At 38.3% G+C, this 18,548-nt stretch overlaps 2 protein-coding genes across 2 annotated transcripts; both read left to right on the plus strand.

Annotated features, from left to right (window-relative positions):
* Positions 1 to 900: 900 nt before the first annotated feature.
* Positions 901 to 12,235, plus strand: LOC118685360 (sulfotransferase 6B1-like). The gene is made up of 8 exons (XM_036380860.2): positions 901 to 1,102; positions 2,531 to 2,670; positions 3,341 to 3,430; positions 4,056 to 4,182; positions 4,952 to 5,046; positions 5,683 to 5,839; positions 6,773 to 7,012; positions 12,177 to 12,235. Exons 1-7 carry the CDS (start codon positions 901 to 903, stop codon positions 6,901 to 6,903), a joined length of 942 nt encoding a protein of 313 aa, XP_036236753.1. The 3' UTR covers positions 6,904 to 7,012; positions 12,177 to 12,235.
* Positions 12,236 to 12,331: 96 nt separating this feature from the next.
* Positions 12,332 to 18,264, plus strand: LOC118685263 (sulfotransferase 6B1-like). The gene is made up of 7 exons (XM_036380712.1): positions 12,332 to 12,533; positions 13,990 to 14,129; positions 14,800 to 14,889; positions 15,555 to 15,681; positions 16,378 to 16,472; positions 16,977 to 17,133; positions 18,068 to 18,264. The coding sequence occupies exons 1-7, from the start codon at positions 12,332 to 12,334 to the stop codon at positions 18,196 to 18,198; spliced, it is 942 nt and encodes a 313-aa protein (XP_036236605.1). The 3' UTR covers positions 18,199 to 18,264.
* The last annotated feature ends 284 nt before the right edge of the window (positions 18,265 to 18,548 follow it).

An 18,548-nucleotide genomic window follows, 5' to 3' on the forward strand; every position in this document is an offset into this window, starting at 1 on the left:
GCATAAATTTTGGGGGAGAAGTATTTTCTCATTTTTTGTGACACATCCATTCTTTTTTCAGAGACTTAAATATTGAACCTGAGTCTAAAGCCAGTTCCTTTACTGGGGTCAGGGCAGTCAGCAGCTCATCATCTGAAGTGCATGATAAACACTACTCACTGTAGCTGAGGTTATATTGTCACCAACTCCCTAAGCACTGATCAGTTGTTAAACAATGATTGAGCTCATTAAAGAAATGTAGCAAGGAGTAATTTTTGTGTAACCACCAGAAAAACAGACCTCTGTAGTGCAGTCTGATGAGTGGCCCAAGAGTGCCTGTGCCCCTGTGCCCTCCTGGGCTCCAGCAGCAGGGAGCAGCCAGCCACACTCATAGGACTGTCCTCAGCTCAGGCTCTAGTGCACTGAACATCTTCTCTCCCCATCCCAACTCTTTATTTAACTTTGGTGAGAATGATGAGTGATATAATAAAGAAAGAAAAGAAAATCCCAGCAGCAAGTACTGGAAAGAGATGAACTGCCTTGAGGATTTTGATCATGACATTTAAATTCCAATCTGCAATTCATGTCTTTATATATTGTTCTATCCTGTTTATAAACTCTGTGTTGTAATCTGACTTTTTGGCATGACCTTTTTCCTAGAATGCAATTGCATATGTCTGCTAATCTTGTTAGTTTATATTCAACTTCAATTGATTTCAAAGGTTCATATTGCGTAAGGTATTTGACTGGAGCTGTATATATCTTCCCAGGTTCAGAAGAAGGTAAACTATTGTTCATAGACTCAAGGAATAAAAAAATCCAAAGTGAAAACCAAGCACCTATTAAAGAACAATCTGTGGGTTTCTCCTTCTACACAGCATTTCACACTTTGCCAGAGGCTTTGTGTGAGAGAGAAGAAGAATGGAGAAGTCCAGGAAAACATTTATTGGTTTGGTAGATAAGGCATTAGCAGCTGCCAACTCCATGCGTCCTGATGAACTGCTCTTTTCTTACAAGGGAATTCTCTATCCTGCCACTGTTTGCAGTCCTGAAGTGTTCAAAGCCTTGGAGTCCTTTGAAGCCAGAAGGGATGATGTAATTTTGGCAGGATACCCTAAATCCGGTGAATATATTTTAATTTTTTCCTAAACAAGTTCCTGTAATAGCAAGTAACAAGGTTGGTACTAAATATATGAAATATATATGATATGATACATAATATGATATTATGCTAAATAATTGCATTTAGAATGTTCGCCAAATTTTGTAAAACTGATTTCATTCTCAAAAAGTACCAGAAATGAATTATGCATATTTGATATGAGAAATTTTCCAGAAGTCTGTGAAAAACATTCCGATTTTCTTTTCTATAGCATCAAAGGTTTTTGTTATTTTTACTTTTCATAGTTATGAAATTAAATGCAAAAATTGGAGAGAATCAAAATACAGTTTTTTACACCACAGGTAACTAGGTCTCCTGATATTACACGATCTACTTCCACATGTATGTTTGTAAAGTTAAGAGCTTTATGTTTTTACAATGGAGGCTTTGGTACCTTCAAATGGTGAAAATTTCTTAGATTATTTCCCATAGATGTCAAGAAATTGCTATCAAAAATATTTTTGCAGTCCTCGAAGTGATTGCACTGTTCTTTAATTATTGGGAAATCAAGAAGACATCTTTGCTAGGGGTGAAGTTTACCCGACATATTGGCTCGTTCTGCCTGAAAGCATTGGTCCACATGCAAGCCAAAGGTTTGGATTAGATGTGCCTCATATACACCTCAATCTTGCTGTTTCTCTCTTCCAGCAATTGGCTCACACTGCCTTACAGTGGATAGTTACAGCTGACAGGATTGTGAAGTTGTTGCGTTTTCATTGTGTTTTCTTTTTGAAGAAATGTTATGCACTGGAATGCACTTGTTAAGATTGCAGTGAGAAAGATGTAGGCACCCAGTGTCCAGAAGTCAGGACATGGTAAATTAGAGATGGGAGATCTATGCAGGCTCTTTGTAATCTTTTGAAGAAAAAGATAGCAAGTGTGTCTAGGAAATGTCACTTCAGAGAGGTTTTTCCAGTTGTGAAAGAAAATGAATGCACAATTTTCAGATCTAGTTCTGCACCTGTCTTGAAGTGCTGTAACCCATCTTTCTTCCAAAGATAATCCAGCACAGCAGAAAAAAATTAATTCATTAGGTTTTAAAGTATAGGGTCACCACCCCAATCGCTCTTATATGTGTCACAATAAAATTTATTATATGCAGGTTTTCCTAGTTGAATCTCAGTGGTTCTTCTCCCTGATTAGTCAGTTTACAGTGTACAAGTTACTTTATGGTGTACTGAACTGTTCAAGTTGGAGAAATATGTCCTTATGAGGAGCAAAGGTAGGATCCTGGGTGGTGCTTGACCAGACAGTCAGCTGTGATTGTATGACATGAAAGGAGACCAGGTAACCCACCTGGTAGTACTACCACCTCTTGACTTCTTTGGTAAATCTTTTTCGTTCCATCCTAAAAGTTTTACAAGCACTTCTGTACTTTTCTTCTTTCAGGCACTAACTGGCTAAGTCAAATCCTAACTGACCTGATAGCCATATCTCAAAAGAAAACACCAGGTAGTGAAAGCAGTGTGAATGCTGAAGAACAAGAAGAATTCCCCTATCTCGAAGTTGGAGATGCTGAGAAATATGAGGTGGGAATGGAATATGTATGGAAATGATCAACATTATGTGCTTCAAATACAGAATATATGAAATAAGATCTATTCTATTGTTTGATAAGACCTTTACCACTCCTCTTTATGTGGCATCTGGTCTGGAGTAATCTCACCTGGACTGTCAAATACTGAACACATACAAATAAATAGACACTTCAGTGGGACTGAGAGGAGGACATAACCATGAGACATAAGAAGTTCAGAAATTCAACATAGCATCTTTTGTATTTAAGAAGAGCTTCATGAAGTGTCAAATCATGTCATATTAGCACTTGTCTCTTTTACTAGCTCTTCCTCCTCATCCCCTCCCTCAGTCCTTGAGATGCTTCAGCTTTCATAGATAGCTAATCTGTACTCCACCTCTAGATTTGATCCCTTGTCTACCAGAACTGAAGAGAATTATCACTGAAGAGAACTAGCAATGGATAGTCCTTTTTCCAATTACTCATGGGCTTTTGAGGATTAGACCTACTCAGAGCAGCCCACTAATATCCCAGGACAACACTCACTAAAAACACCAAAAAAAACCACTTCAAGCAGCCAATAACTGTAGATAAATTCATCAAGGCCACATTTTAGCATAGGTTAATGAAAAGAATACTTGTACTAACTGAACTGTCCACTTTCCTCCTTGCAATTCCTCAAGCGAATGACCAAATTACCTTCTCCAAGATTTATGGTTACTCATCTCCGTCCTGAAAATCTTCCCGAATCTATCTTCCAAAACAATGCCAAGGTGGGTGCTTATTTTAATGTATTAAAGGAAACAATTCAACAGAATTTTTTTAAAGATCCAATGTAGTACTTTTCTGGCATTTTTCATAATCACTCTTTTTTACTTAAGCGTTAAGCCTGGCCATTTCTACATGTTTAAGGCTCTACTACATGTTTAAGAAGTGCCATTCACCTCACTTAACCACAGTTTGCCCTTATTGGCCCCTTTGTGACAGTTTCCACAAGAGAGTTGCAGGGCTTGAACAAATCCTCCAGAGGCAAAATGGATTTTGACGGGATTTCCTGTGGGAGGAATTTTATGGCATTGTTGCAAGTGAGGGCTTCAATGTGTTGAATTTCCATGAGAATTTATATTTTGTGAATTTTCCCTGCTACTTAAAAAATGACCTATGCCTGTATTGATCAAAACATATTTAAAACAAATTATTGATCAAAAAAAATTAAATTTAAAACAGATTTAATTACTGCATCTTCTGAATAGGGAATGAAATTTCTACTTCTGCAAGGAGCACACAAGGTATTTGAAATCCCCAACTTCAGTTATAAAGTAGATTATTGTTATTTCTTTTTTTATGCTGTAGTCTGCTATGTCTTTCCCTATAAATAGTAATACAGTTTTTCTCTAGATATTGTTACTGATTCGTAATCCAAAAGATGTTGCTACATCTTTCTACCACTTTTGCAATGGCCTGCCTACTCTTCCCTCCTATGAGACCTGGGATGATTTCTTCGCAGATTTCATGACAAAGAAAAGTACAGTATATTTTTCTTTCTATGTCAATTGTCCAATTATTTGTCTTTGTCTAAAAACATTTGTTTTTTGGTAAATCATCTTCTCTAGGAATTTTTCGTTTACAGTACAAACCAGAGATTAAAGACTGAGAGTTAGACTTCTTAACTGAAGTTTTCCATGCTTGTCTTACTGCTTGAGGATAAATATTTGTCAAAACTGCACTTCCACAGGCTTTTTAAATTTGTACAAACTGGTATTTTTCCTGGAAGAGGCAGTTCTTCCTTATCTCTATCTTGGGTCCCCTTTTCCCCCTGCTCTCCTATGTCCATCATGTTCTGTCCATGGAACTATAGAATCACTTCCAAGCCAAATTGGATGAAAGGAATTATTTGGACTAAGCCTAGTGCATTAAAAAGGGGACTAATTCTAATGCATTAAAAAAACTAATAGCACTAGTTTAAAGTTATGACTTTTGGGTAGTACATGGGCAGCAGAAAGGGGGTTTCAACAAGGTTTCAGACTGGATTAAGGGAGTCTTACAAGATGGTCGGCAAGATGATAGTTTTTTTGGTGCACTCAAAACTGTCTTGAAATGCTAACAAATTTTATTTATCTGACTTACAAATGGTATCATATGCTTGATCCTCAAGCAAAACTGATAATTCCCACAGAAGAGTGTGAACTTTGTCATAAACCTGATTAATAAAGCCCTTGGCTGACACAACTTAATGAGCAAAATTTGCATAATCTTAATTTATGCTTCATCTTTGGATTCTTTTCTTTATTTAGTGGCCTGGGGATGCTATTTTGAATACCTTTCTGAATGGAACAAACATGCTGACAAAGAAAATATTATGACAATAACTTATGAAGAGGTAAAAGAGGTAAGGTTATCAATACTTACAAATACTTTATATTTGAAGGGACATTTTTTTCCTGAACTAATATACCCTTATATGTATGCAGGGTATCCAAGGTGTGTGAGACAGATTCTTGTTTTAAGAATCTGTTTTAAGGGAAGAAGTGGTGAAATTCAAACTTAAAAGCCCTCTTAAAATTTTGCTTGTCAAAATGATTCTTGTTTTTTATTTATCTGTAAGACTGGATATGGCACTAAATACCATGGTTTAGTTGAGGTGTTAGAGCATGGGTTGGACTCGATGATCTCTAAGGTGTCTTCAAACCCAGTCATTCTGTGAATTCTGTAATATAAGCCCAAGTAATTTTAAACCAAAATCAACAGTAATCCATCTTTGAGAAGGAGCTCTTGTGTTTTCAGCAGTGTATATTTTACATAACTGTAAATCATATATAATATTTTGTAATCTACAGGAATGCACCTCAAGTCTCCTCCAAAATAATTAAGGAGAAGAGAAACACTATGACACACCCTAGTCCTGGTGCACTCTGTGAACACCCTCTGTATGCAGCCAGCAGAGATATATAGGGAAGCGTAAACACCTTGGAAATCAGAGTCATTTGTTTGAAAGTCATGCCATATGTTACATTCCTCTTTCCAGAATCGTGCCCAGGGTGTGAAAAACATAGCTACGTTCCTTGGAATTCCTCTGACTGAGGAACAGCTCCAGCTGGTGGTAGAGAGGAGCAGCTTCCAGTCTATGAAGAAAAACTCAGACAAGACCCATGGGTCACTTGGCAATATTCTCTTTCGCAAAGGTAGGAAGCTCCAAGGGGCTGAGAGGTAGAAATGTCCCACTCTCAAGGACTTGGGCCATGCTTTGGTTCTTTTTCCTGCACTCACATTAGAATTGTCAGTTAGTGTCAAGCAGGTTATCACTGCTTTGCTTGAGAAGACTATTCAAGGACAACTGGTGAGGAAGATACCCAGCAAGGCTCTCACAGCAGAGCCAGTCTTAGAGACTCCCAGATGGCCGGCAGGAAGGAGGAACTGTCATGTGTCTGAATTCCTCTCCACCTCTGTGCCTGGATCACCAATTGCCCAGCCTTTGGAGCAGGCAGCACTGGGCCAAACTCAGCCTGAGTGGTGTGACCACACTTTGTAGGAGAGTATGGGAATCTTCTGAGATGGCCACTGCAGATGCCTGTTCACTCTTACACATTAGAACTAAGCCAAGCAAGCAAGAATGCAGGTGGACACAAGAGAGGGAAGAGAAGGGAACTACTTTTGCAGTGTAATATGGGGGACATGGACATGAGAAAGGCAACCTGGTTGTCAGAATCTATTTCTGCATTTTACGTTGAAGAAATAACTGGATAAAAACTGAAGCTGCTAAAGGAGCAGAACATCAGCTCTGCCTCCTGGCAGATGATTTTTAATTAATTCTTCACGAGCTTCCACTTGGCCAGACATAACAGACTAGAGGAGAGGGATTGAGGGAAACAGAATGCTAGGCTGCCTTTTTGAACACAGTCACCTAAAGAGGAGTATGTACTTTGGCATTATAGCAAAAGATTTTTCACATATATCTGTAAGTCCACTGATTTCACAAAATTATATTGATGTAGGAAAATGTTTCATCTGGAAAATGGATCAAAACGATTTAGTGCACAATGCAATAAAAATGACAGCCTATAGAATAAAAAACGAAATGTCTTGGTTTTCAAGAGTTTGTTCCTGCTTCTTTGAAGGTGGTGTAAGTGACTGGAAGAATCATTTCACTGAAGATCAGAATGAGAAAATGGACAAAGTATTTGAGGAACATATAGCAGGAACTAAACTCGGGAAGAGGTTGAAGTATGACTTGTACTGCAAAGCCTGAAGAGAAATGAAATGTGGTTAGAACAAGAACTCTGCAAGGCAGACTCATATCATCTGCATGCTATAGACTGGAAACCTAGATCAAAGGATGTAAGCACCTTGGAATTGCTGTAAGAGTCATTGCAGCAGCCTTTACAGTGATACTGATGAGTGATGAGCATTTTGTTTTATGGTGAGATCTTTGGCTACACCCATTTGCAGAAGATGATGTCAACTAATGATATTTACAAATACTCAAAATCACTGTTCCATCTGTCACCTGGAAGGAAATTCTTCTTTTCTTTCTAGACAAATTCTATCTCTGTAGCTGATTTCTAATTATTTAGTATGAAGATTATTTTTTCCTTCAAAAATATTTCAAATCAGTCAACATCTTCACAGAAAATATCACTAGCAAAAACAGGGATATGATAGAAGTCTAACAAATGAGATCATCCATGAATTCGTCACAAATTGAATCAAAGCTAGAGAAAGGAGAAAGAAGGGGAATATGGATCAGTGTTTGTAGGGCTCTTCATCTCTCTGAATGCAAAATACCAAGATGGATTTCAGATATGGTCAGAAATTAAGAGGCAAGATTCAGTCAGAGGCACTGCTTTTTATAGGAACACAGAGCAGCCCAGGTTGGAAGAGACCTTGAAAAATCATCTGGTACAACCTTTCATGGGAAAGGGAGCCTGGATGAGGCTAAATATCTAAATATCATATCTTGAAACCTCCAGTGATGAGGATTCTACCTTATTTCTGTAGGCATTGTTCCAGCAAATGGTTGTTCTTGCTGTAAAGAACTTAATGTATCAAGATTAAACCTCCCCTGTTGCAACTTGACCTCACTGCCTCCTTTCTTCTCCATGTGGTGTCTGGTGAATAGGGAGCCTTTATCCTCTTTGTAGCTTCCCTTTAAGCACTGAAAACTGTGATGAGGTTGTCCCTGAGACTTCTCAACTTTGTGGTCTTCTTAGGAAGCCTTCTGCTTTCTTTGTGTCTTTCTTGAAAATACCTCCATTGAGATAGTGGGGTTGTCACGAGTGATGGTGTGAGACATTGCTCTACCCAGCTCTCTTGTACTGCCATTGGCATTTGCCTCTCTAGACACAGTATTTCAGATTTTTCCAGGGACCTGTTCTGGAAAAATAAGGCAAAATGAGGTTCTCTAAGTATAGTTGAATTAAAACCAGGAAAAGCCCCAGCCAAATTATAGATGCATCACTGTGTAGATAAGGTGTAAAAATAAAATATAGAGTTGGAAGGAATGAAATATTCAAAGTTTTTTTTCATTCTTCTAAAGCTGGTTGATTCTGCGTGGACATAAGTGGACATGCAGAGTTTCATAAAGAAATTGGAATGCTAGAAGTAATACTTAGAATATTTAGAAAATAAATGAATGGATTCAAAAGCAGAGCAGCAGAAAGTCCTGTGGCAAAGCATCTTTGAACAACTGCAAGTTATCTGTAAGCAACCAGAAAGGTACCAGATTCCTGGATGAGAACATACATAACAGCAGTGTTTAAAAACTTGTGAATGAAGAATCAGAATAGAACAGTCTCCTTAACTTGATACTTAGGAATGTAGTAGCAAAAATGACAAAGCAACTGACCATGGAACATTTTGAAGAAAATGAAATAGTAAATAAAAATTATGTGAAACAAGGTGTGATCATCCTTAAGATAACTTACCTCTTGAATAAGCCACCGACAGAAAATGCAAATGTTTGTACATTGCCACCTCCACAAATTTATGTGGAGGTGGCAATGTATAAACCTTGCTTATGGAAATGAAAGTACTGGAAGGAGACTTACATTCTTAGAAATTCATACAACAGCAATAAAAGACATTCAGAAACACTGTCAACATCAGCAATACTTTCAGGAATATCCACTTGTTCCCATGGATATGATGAACTTCGTTGCAATAGTTTGCTTATGGTCACACTGCATATACCGGTGGACAGCAAAATTGGGAGGGCAATTAAAGCAATCTCCTTTAGTGGTGAGTCCTGATCCCATTCAATCTTGTTTTAACACTGGTGGGCAGACTAATATCACACACTGTATCAAAAATGACTGACTTGTAAGTCTGGGGATCAGAAGAGAGGGCTGAAAGTACCAGGAGAAATGGCAAAACAATTTGAAACATAACACATTGAGAAGATGAGGGAACCCAGCATTTAGTAATGGTAAGTTTAAAACTCTATGTTTAGAAAAGGGAAGCCAAAGGTGCAGGTACTTGATGGGGGTAAATCAGTCAGGCAGCAACACCTGGCCTAAAAACACCTGATGAATCACTTAGCAAGGACTAACATGATGACAGTGCCAGACGAAAATGGCTCAGATCTTACTCTGGTCTTGCTGATCTGGTTGAAAAGCAGACCATGACTTGTTTCTGCAGTTTTAGCCTCTCCTGAGTCATCCCAAGGCTTGAATTCATTCCCCTTTGTGCCCTTAACAATCTCACTCTGAAGGACAGAGCTATTCAGAGCAGTAACACCTCATGTGCTTTTGCTCCATTTGAGATACTCAGTGGGCCCTTGCATTCAGTGGGGTAAGGAGGTTGAAGAAGGAAAGGATGGACAAGGCAAGCGGCCATGTCAAAAAATGAATGTAGGCAAGGAAACTTGATGGATGAGTGACATTTTGAGAGAGTGAAAAGTAAGCAGAGATGAGGCCAGTGAGTGTGAGAATCAATTCAGAAAAACTTGGGAATCTGTTTTGAAGGTAAGACATAATTGACTGACAATAGACATGGCTCACAAAATGTATTACTTCTAGATTCTTACCAATTGTCAAAAAAAGAAAAAAAAGAAAAAGTAAACTATCATTCTTTTTGGTCTAGTCTATTTTGTTGCCTATGATGCCTAAAAAGAGAAATTTCCACTGAAAATTATGTTTATATTGTATTTTTATCTGTTTCCTTTAAAGATAGTGAACAAACTGGAAAAATGATATTAACCCATCTTCCACCTCATGTCCTTTTCCCAGTCCATTTCCCAAGCAAAGTTAGGCTGAGTCTTCCATTCAGGTGCATCTTCTCTTTATGGTGTACTGCAAATGCTCCTGATAACAGCTTTTGCGTCCAAGGTAGATCTTCCTGTGGCTAACTGAGCAACTCAGGAGCACAGGGGCTGTTCCACATTCATTGAGCTGCACAGCCCAAGACACTTTGGCTGCTGGACAGACAGTGCTGGGACTGGGACTTGGATTGCTGGCATACTCAGGATCCTTGGTTGCCCGGAGCCTCTCTAGAGAGACAGAGCTGCTCTAGCCTGCCTTGTGTGCAGCTCCTGAGCAGACAGACATATGGCTGCACTGGACAACCTGCTCATGAGCAGAGAGCAGAGTCTGAGGGTTGAAGGAGCTGGAGGCACCTGTGTCCCCAGTGGCCCAGGGGACAGGTTGGTACATTTCATGCTGAGGTATTACAGTGATCTGGCTCCCTCAGGATTCAGGCAGCTGGCTCCAAAGAAAATTTCTTAGGCAGCTGGCCTGAGGAAAAAAAAAAAGATAATTTTTGAATGCCCTTACTGTTTAGAACTGGAAAATAGGTGGAAATTTTCCTCTGCAATTCTGAGTTAGCTCATGAACAAGGAGCTGAAAAGAGTAACTAAAACAAAGCTTACCGAAAGCATAATATATGAACAGTGTCTTCAACTTTTAAGAGTAAAATAGTACTGATAGAGAAAGTTTTTTCAATAAAATGGTCTATTTTGATGGTTCTGCATTTTGGGAGACCAGACAAATAATTTTAAATTATTCTTTGTAGGTAATTTTAAGCAATCTTCCAAGTCTTGCAGGTACAATTTTCATTTGATACTGTCTTACTGTTTAACTAATCTTGTGTCTAACATCCATTTATGAAGAAAGAGACAAGGATGTGATAAAATGGTTTGATATATGGGTAGGGACTACATGCCCTGTATTCAAGGGCATGAAGGAGAGTGAAAGGCCCCTTCACAGGATAAATCACGTTCCTCTATTGCCTGTTCTCTGTTGGGATGACCAGTGGAAATACCCATTTCACCATCTCAGCACTCCTTACCTTCTAAAAAGGTGTCACCCAGAATACAAATAACAGTTCCATATGTAACAATTTCACCAAAGAATAAATTATGGACATAAGGAGAGAGAAAAGAAAGTGAAGTAGTACAAGTAGAATTGGATTCACACTATTGCACTAAAATGTCACATGCAAGTGACCCTCCTGTCAGATTTAATGACACAAAATTCTCAGATGTGAGTATTTCATCCTGAGAAATCTGGTTTGGGTGATACCTCTCCTCAGCCGTGGACATTGCTTTACAGTGCCTGGATGCAGGACAGAGCCATGGCCTGTAAGGAACCTTTATCCTGGGATGTGTATCCATTAGTGGAGTCAATGGCAAGCCAGGTTGAGATCCACTGTCCAGCTATGCACTACATCCTTGTCCAACTGGCAAATTGCACTGCATTAATCACCAGTGATAAATATTTTAGGAAATAACATTTACAGGTATTTCGTTGGTTTAATTTAACATTTTTAATCTTACTAGTTGCCCCAATATTTCCTGTTGCTGGTATCAGTAGCATCAAAGACCATAGGTCTTTTCCAGAGACTTAAATATTGAACCTGAGTCTAAAGCCAGTTCCTTTACTGGGGTCAGGGCAGTCAGCAGCTCATCATCTGAAGTGCATGATAAACACTACTCACTGTAGCTGAGGTTATATTGTCACCAACTCCCTAAGCACTGATCAGTTGTTAAACAATGATTGAGCTCATTAAAGAAATGTAGCAAGGAGTAATTTTTGTGTAACCACCAGAAAAACAGACCTCTGTAGTGCAGTCTGATGAGTGGCCCAAGAGTGCCTGTGCCCCTGTGCCCTCCTGGGCTCCAGCAGCAGGGAGCAGCCAGCCACACTCACAGGACTGTCCTCAGCTCAGGCTCTAGCGCACTGAACATCTTCTCTCCCCATCCCAACACATTTTATTTAACTTTGGTGAGAATGATGAGTGATATAATAAAGAAAAAAAAGAAAAACCCAGCAGCAAGTACTGGAAAGAGATGAACTGCCTTGAGGATTTTGATCATGACATTTAAATTCCAATCTGCAGTTCATGTCTTTATATATTGTTCTATATAAACTCTGTGTTGTAATCACAGACTTTTTGGCATGCGCTTTAGAAATTATTTAACTCCTTTACCCTAGAATGCAATTGCATATGTCTGCTTATCTTGTTAGTTTATATTCAACTTGAATTGATTTCAAAGGTCTTTGACTGGAGCTGTATATATCTTCACAGGTTCAGAAAGAGGTAAATTATTCATCGGGTCAAGAAAAAAAAACCCAAACAACAAACTAAGCACCTATTAAAGGAAAATCTGCTCCTGAGGGTTTGTCCTTCTACACAGCATTTCACACTGTGACAGAGCCTGTGTGTGTGTGAGTGAGAGAAGAATGGAGAAGTCCAGGATAAAATCTGTTGATTTCATGGTTAAGGCAATAGCAGCTGCCAACACCATGCATCGTGATGAACTGCTTTTTTATTACAAGGGAATTCTCTACCCTAGGACTATTTGCAGTCCTGAAACTTTCAAAGCCTTGGAGTCCTTTGAAGCCCGAAGAGATGATGTAATTTTGGCAGGATACCCTAAATCCGGTGAATATATTTTAATTTTTTTCCTAAACAAGTTTCTGTAATAATAAGAAATAAGATTTGTGCTAAATATATGCAATATATATGACATTGTACATATTATATATTATGCTAAATAATTGTATTTAGAATGTTCACCAAATTTTGTAAAACTGATTTCATTCTCAAGAAGTACCAGAAATGAATTATGCATATTTGATATGAGAAATTTTCCAAAATACTGAGAAAAACAGTCAGATTTTCTTTTCTATAGCATCTAAAGTTATGCCTAATCTTTACTTTTCATAGTTATGAAGTTAAATGCAAAAATTGGAGAGAATCAAAATACAGTTTTTTACACAATAGGTAACAAAATCTCCTGATATTACACGATCTGCTCCCACATGTATGTTTGTAAAGTTAAGAGCTTTATATTTTTACAATGGAGCCTTTGGTGCCTTCAAATGGTATATTCAATATTCTTTAGTTTATGTCACATAGGTGTCAGGAAATAGCTATCAAAAATATTTTTGTAGTCCTTGAAGTGATTGCACTGTTCTTTAATTTTTGAAAATCAAGAAGACATCTTTGCTAGTATTGCAAATTATGCTATGTATTCCCACAATCTGCCTGAAAGCATTGGTCCACATGCAAGCCAAAGGTTTGGATTAGATGTGCCTCATATACACCTCAATCTTGCTGTTTCTCTCTTCCAGCAATTGGCTCACACTGCCTTACAGCGGATAGTCACAGCTGACAGGATTGTGAAGTTGTTGCGTTTTCATTGTGTTTTCTTTTTGAAGAAATGTTATGCACTGGAATGCACTTGTTAAGATTGCAGTGAGAAAGATGTAGGCACCCAGTGTCCAGAAGTCAGGACATGGTAAATTAGAGATGGGAGATCTATGCAGGCTCTTTGTAATCTTTTGAAGAAAAAGATAGCAAGTGTGTCTAGGAAATGTCACTTCAGAGAGGTTTTTCCAGTTGTGAAAGAAAATGAATGCACAATTTTCAGATCTAGTTCTGCACCTGTCTTGAAGTGCTGTAACCCATCTTTCTTCCAAAGATAATCCAGCACACCAGAAAACACTTCATGTATTAGGTTTTAAAGTACAAGTTTACCACCCCAGTCTCCCTTATATGGATCATAACAAAATTTATTATATGCAGGTATTCCTAGTTGAATTTATGAAGGTTTTCCTAGTTGAATCTCAGTGGTTCTTCTCCCTGATTAGTCAGTTTACAGTATACAAATTAATTGACAGTGTATTGAACTGTTCAAGTTGGAGAGATATGTCTTTGTGAGGAGCAAAGGTAGGATCCTGGGTGGTGCTTGACCAGACAGTCAGCTGTGATTGTATGACATGAAAGGAGACCCGGTAACCCACCTGGTAGTACTACCACCTCTTGACTTCCTTGGTAAATCTTTTTCGTTCCATCCTAAATTTTTACAAGCACTTCTGTACTTTTCTTCTTTCAGGCACTAACTGGCTAAGTCAAATCCTAACTGACCTGATAGCCATATCTCAAAAGAAAACACCAGGTAGTGAAAGCAGTCTGATTGCTGAAGAACAAGAAGTAATATCATACCTAGAAGTTGGAGATGCTGAGAAATATGAGGTGGGAATGGAATATGTATGGAAATGATCAACATTATGTGCTTCAAATACAGAATATATGAAATATGATCTATTCTATTGTTTGATAAGACCTTTACCACTCCTCTTTATGTGGCATCTGGTCTGGAGTAATCTCACCTGGACTGTCAAATACTGAACACATACAAATAAATAGACACTTCAGTGGGACTGAGAGGAGGACATAACCATGAGACATAAGAAGTTCAGAAATTCAACATAGCATCTTTTGTATTTAAGAAGAGCTTCATGAAGTGTCAAATCATGTCATATTAGCACTTGTCTCTTTTACTAGCTCTTCCTCCTCATCCCCTCTCTCAGTCCTTGAGATGCTTCAGCTTTCATAGATAGCTAATCTGTACTCCACCTCTAGATTTGATCCCTTGTCTACCAGAACTGAAGAGAATTATCACTGAAGAGAACTAGCAATGGATAGTCCTTTTTCCAATTACTCATGGGCTTTTGAGGATTAGACCTACTCAGAGCAGCCCACTAATATCCCAGGACAACACTCACTAAAAACACCAAAAAAAACCACTTCAAGCAGCCAATAGCTGTAGATAAATTCATCAAGGCCACATTTTAGCATAGGTTAATGAAAAGAATACTTGTACTAACTGAACTGTCCACTTTCCTCCTTCCAATTCCTCAAGCGAATGACCAAATTACCTTCTCCAAGATTTATGGTTACTCATCTCCGTCCTGAAAATCTTCCCGAATCTATCTTCCAAAACAATGCCAAGGTGGGTGCTTATTTTAATGTATTAAAGGAAACAATTCAACAGAATTTTTTTAAAGATCCAATGTAGTACTTTTCTGGCATTTTTCATAATCACTCTTTTTTACTTAAGCGTTAAGCCTGGCCATTTCTACATGTTTAAGGCTCTACTACATGTTTAAGAAGTGCCATTCACCTCACTTAACCACAGTTTGCCCTTATTGGCCCCTTTGTGACAGTTTCCACAAGAGAGTTGCAGGGCTTGAACAAATCCTCCAGAGGCAAAATGGATTTTGATGGGATTTCCTGTGGGAGGAATTTTATGGCATTGTTGCAAGTGAGGGCTTCAATGTGTTGAATTTCCATGAGAATTTATATTTTGTGAATTTTCCCTGCTACTTAAAAGATGACCTATGCCTGTATTGATCAAAACACATTTAGATTCTGGATAAATAATTTGGTTAATCTGTATAAGATAATAATTATAGGCAACCATCTTCTCATGGTACCAAAGCAAATTTAATTACTGCATCTCCAGATCTGGGAATGAAATTGCTACTTCTGCAAGGAGCACACAATTTATTAGCAATCCCCAACTGCAGTTACAAAGTATATTATTGTTATTTCTTTTTTTATGCTGTAGTCTGCTATGTCTTTCCCTATAAATAGTAATACAATTTTTTTTTCTAGATATTGTTACTGATTCGTAATCCAAAAGATGTTGCTACATCTTATTACCATTTTTCCAATGGCATGGCTCTTCTTCCCTCCTATGAGACCTGGGATGATTTCTTCACAGATTTCATGACAAAGAAAAGTACAGTATATGTTTCTGTCTATGTCAATTGTCCAATGATTTGTCTTTGTCTAAAAACCTTTGTTCTTTGGTAAATCATCTTCTCTAGGAATTTTTCGTTTACAGTACCAAAAGAGAGAGAGATTAATGACATAGAATTAGAAATCTGAAGTTTATCTTCTTTGTCTTACTGCTTGAGATTAATATTCACTAAAACACTGATTCCAGAGACTTCTTTAATTTGTACAAACTTGTATTATTCCTGGAAAAAGCAGTTCTTCCTTACTCTATCTTGGGTCCCCTTTACCCCTTGCTCTCCTGTGTCCATCATGTTCTGTCCATGTAGCTGTATACTCACCTCCATGCCAACTTGGATGAAAGGAATTATTTGGACTAAGCCTAGTGCATTAAAAAGGGGACTAATTCTAATGCATTACAAAAGAGAAAAAGTGATAGCATTGGTTTATGAGTCTGGCATACCACACAGCCAACACAAGGGTGGGTTCAACAAGGTTTTAGACTGGATTAAGGGAGTCTTACAAGATGGTTGGCAAAATTATTAATATTTTGATGAACTCAGAGCTGTCTTAAAATGCTACCAAGTGTGTAAACCCTGCCTTAGACATGATTAATAAAGCTCTTTGCTGACAAACTTAATGAGCAAAACTTCCATAATCTTAATTTATGCTTCATTTTAGGATTCTTTGTTTTATGTAGTGGCCTGGGGATGCTGTTTTGAATACCTTTCTGAATGGAACAAATATGCTGACAAAGAAAATATTATGACAATAACTTATGAAGATGTAAAAGAGGTAAAATTACCAATAGTTACAAATACTTTATACTTCAAGGCACATTTTTTTCTGAACCAATTCACCCTTATATGAATGCAGGGTATCCAAAGTGTGTGTGACACTTTTTTTTTTAAGGGATGAAAAGGTGAACTTGAAACTTAAAAGTCTTTGTAAAATTTTGCTTGTGAGAATGATTCTCGTTTTTCATTTATCTGTGATATAAGCCCAAATAATTGTGAATATAAATCACCAGTAATATTTTTGGGAAGGAGCTTAAATGTTTTCAGCAGTGTATATTTTACACAACTGTAAATCATATATAATATTTTGTAATCTACAGGCAGGCAGCTCGTATCTCCTCCAAAATGGAGGAGAGGAACACTCTGGGCCACACTAGTCCTAGAGAACTCTATGAATACCGTCTGTATGCAGCCAGCAGAGAGATATAGGGAAGTGTAAATACCCTGGGAATCAGAGTCATTTGTTTGAAAGTCATGCCATATGTCACCTTCCTCTTTCCAGAATCCTGCCCTGAGTGTGAAAAACATAGCTATGTTCCTTGGAATTCCTCTGACTGAGGAACAGCTCCAGCTGGTGGTAGAGAGGAGCAGCTTCCAGTCTATGAAGAAAAACTCAGACAAGACCCATGGGTCATTTGGCAATATTCTCTTTCGCAAAGGTAGGAAGCTCCAAGGGGCTGAGAGGTAGAAATGTCCCACTCTCAAGGACTTGGGCCATGCTTTGGTTCTTTTTTCTGCACTCACATTAGAATTGTCAGTTAGTGTCAAGCAGGTTATCACTGCTTTGCTTGAGAAGACTATTCAAGGACAACTGGTGAGGAAGATACCCAGCAAGGCTCTCACAGCAGAGCCAGTCTTAGAGACTCCCAGATGGCCGGCAGGAAGGAGGAACTGTCATGTGTCTGAATTCCTCTCCACCTCTGTGCCTGGATCACCAATTGCCCAGCCTTTGGAGCAGGCAGCACTGGGCCAAACTCAGCCTGAGTGGTGTGACCACACTTTGTAGGAGAGTATGGGAATCTTCTGAGATGGCCACTGCAGATGCCTGTTCACTCTTACACATTAGAACTAAGCCAAGCAAGCAAGAATGCAGGTGGACACAAGAGAGGGAAGAGAAGGGAACTACTTTTGCAGTGTAATATGGGGGACATGGACATGAGAAAGGCAACCTGGTTGTCAGAATCTATTTCTGCATTTTACGTTGAAGAAATAACTGGATAAAAACTGAAGCTGCTAAAGGAGCAGAAAGTCAGCTCTGCCTCCTGGCAGATGATTCTTAATTAATTCTTCATGAGCTTCCACTTGGCCAGACGTAACAGACTAGAGGAGAGAGATGGAGGGAAACAGAATGCTAGGCTGCCTTTTTGAACACAGTCACCTAAAGAGGAGTATGTACTTTGGCATTATAGCAAAAGATTTTTCACATATATCTGTAAGTCCACTGATTTCACAAAATTATATTGATGTAGGAAAATGTTTCATCTGGAAAATGGATCAACACAATTTAGTGTACAAAGCAATAAAAATGACAGCTCTATAGAATAAAAAACAAAATGTCTTGGTTTTCAAGAGATGTTTTTTGCTTCTTTGAAGGTGGTGTAAGTGACTGGAAGAATCTTTTCACTGAAGATCAGAGTAAGAAAATGGACAAAGTATTTGAAGAACATATAGCAGGAACGAAACTCGGGAAGAGGTTGAAGTATGACTTGTACTGCAAAGCCTGAAGAGAAATGAAATGTGGTTAGAACAAGAACTTTGCAAGGCAGACTCAAATCATCTGCATACTATAGACTGGAAACCTAGATCAAAGGATGTAAGCACCTTGGAATTGCTGTAAGAGTCATTGCAGCAGCCTTTACAGTGATAAGCCTTTTGTTTAATGGTGAAATCTTTGGCTACACCCATTTGCTGAAGAAGATGTCAACTAATCATATTTACAAAAACTCAACAGTCCTGTTCCAGCTGTGACCTGGAAGGAAATGCCCCTTTTCTTTCTAGACAAATTCTATCTCTATATACAATTTCCAATTACTTAGTATGCAGATTATTTTTTCCTTCAAAAATGTTTCCAATC

Source organism: Molothrus ater, chromosome 3 (assembly GCF_012460135.2).
Source record: "Molothrus ater isolate BHLD 08-10-18 breed brown headed cowbird chromosome 3, BPBGC_Mater_1.1, whole genome shotgun sequence".
NCBI classification, from domain to species: Eukaryota; Metazoa; Chordata; class Aves; order Passeriformes; family Icteridae; genus Molothrus; species Molothrus ater.

Bases quoted from the DNA above. Each gene is read 5' to 3' on its own strand.
- LOC118685360 (XM_036380860.2), top strand. From the start codon at position 901: ATGGAGAAGTCCAGGAAAACATTTATTGGTTTGGTAGATAAGGCATTA. The intron at 1,103-2,530 runs GTGAATATATTT...TTCTTCTTTCAG, and splicing joins GGCAGGATACCCTAAATCCG to GCACTAACTGGCTAAGTCAA. The intron at 5,047-5,682 runs GTAAGGTTATCA...TCCTCTTTCCAG, and splicing joins CTTATGAAGAGGTAAAAGAG to AATCGTGCCCAGGGTGTGAA.
- LOC118685263 (XM_036380712.1), top strand. From the start codon at position 12,332: ATGGAGAAGTCCAGGATAAAATCTGTTGATTTCATGGTTAAGGCAATA. The intron at 16,473-16,976 runs GTAAAATTACCA...TCCTCTTTCCAG, and splicing joins CTTATGAAGATGTAAAAGAG to AATCCTGCCCTGAGTGTGAA. The intron at 17,134-18,067 runs GTAGGAAGCTCC...GCTTCTTTGAAG, and splicing joins CAATATTCTCTTTCGCAAAG to GTGGTGTAAGTGACTGGAAG.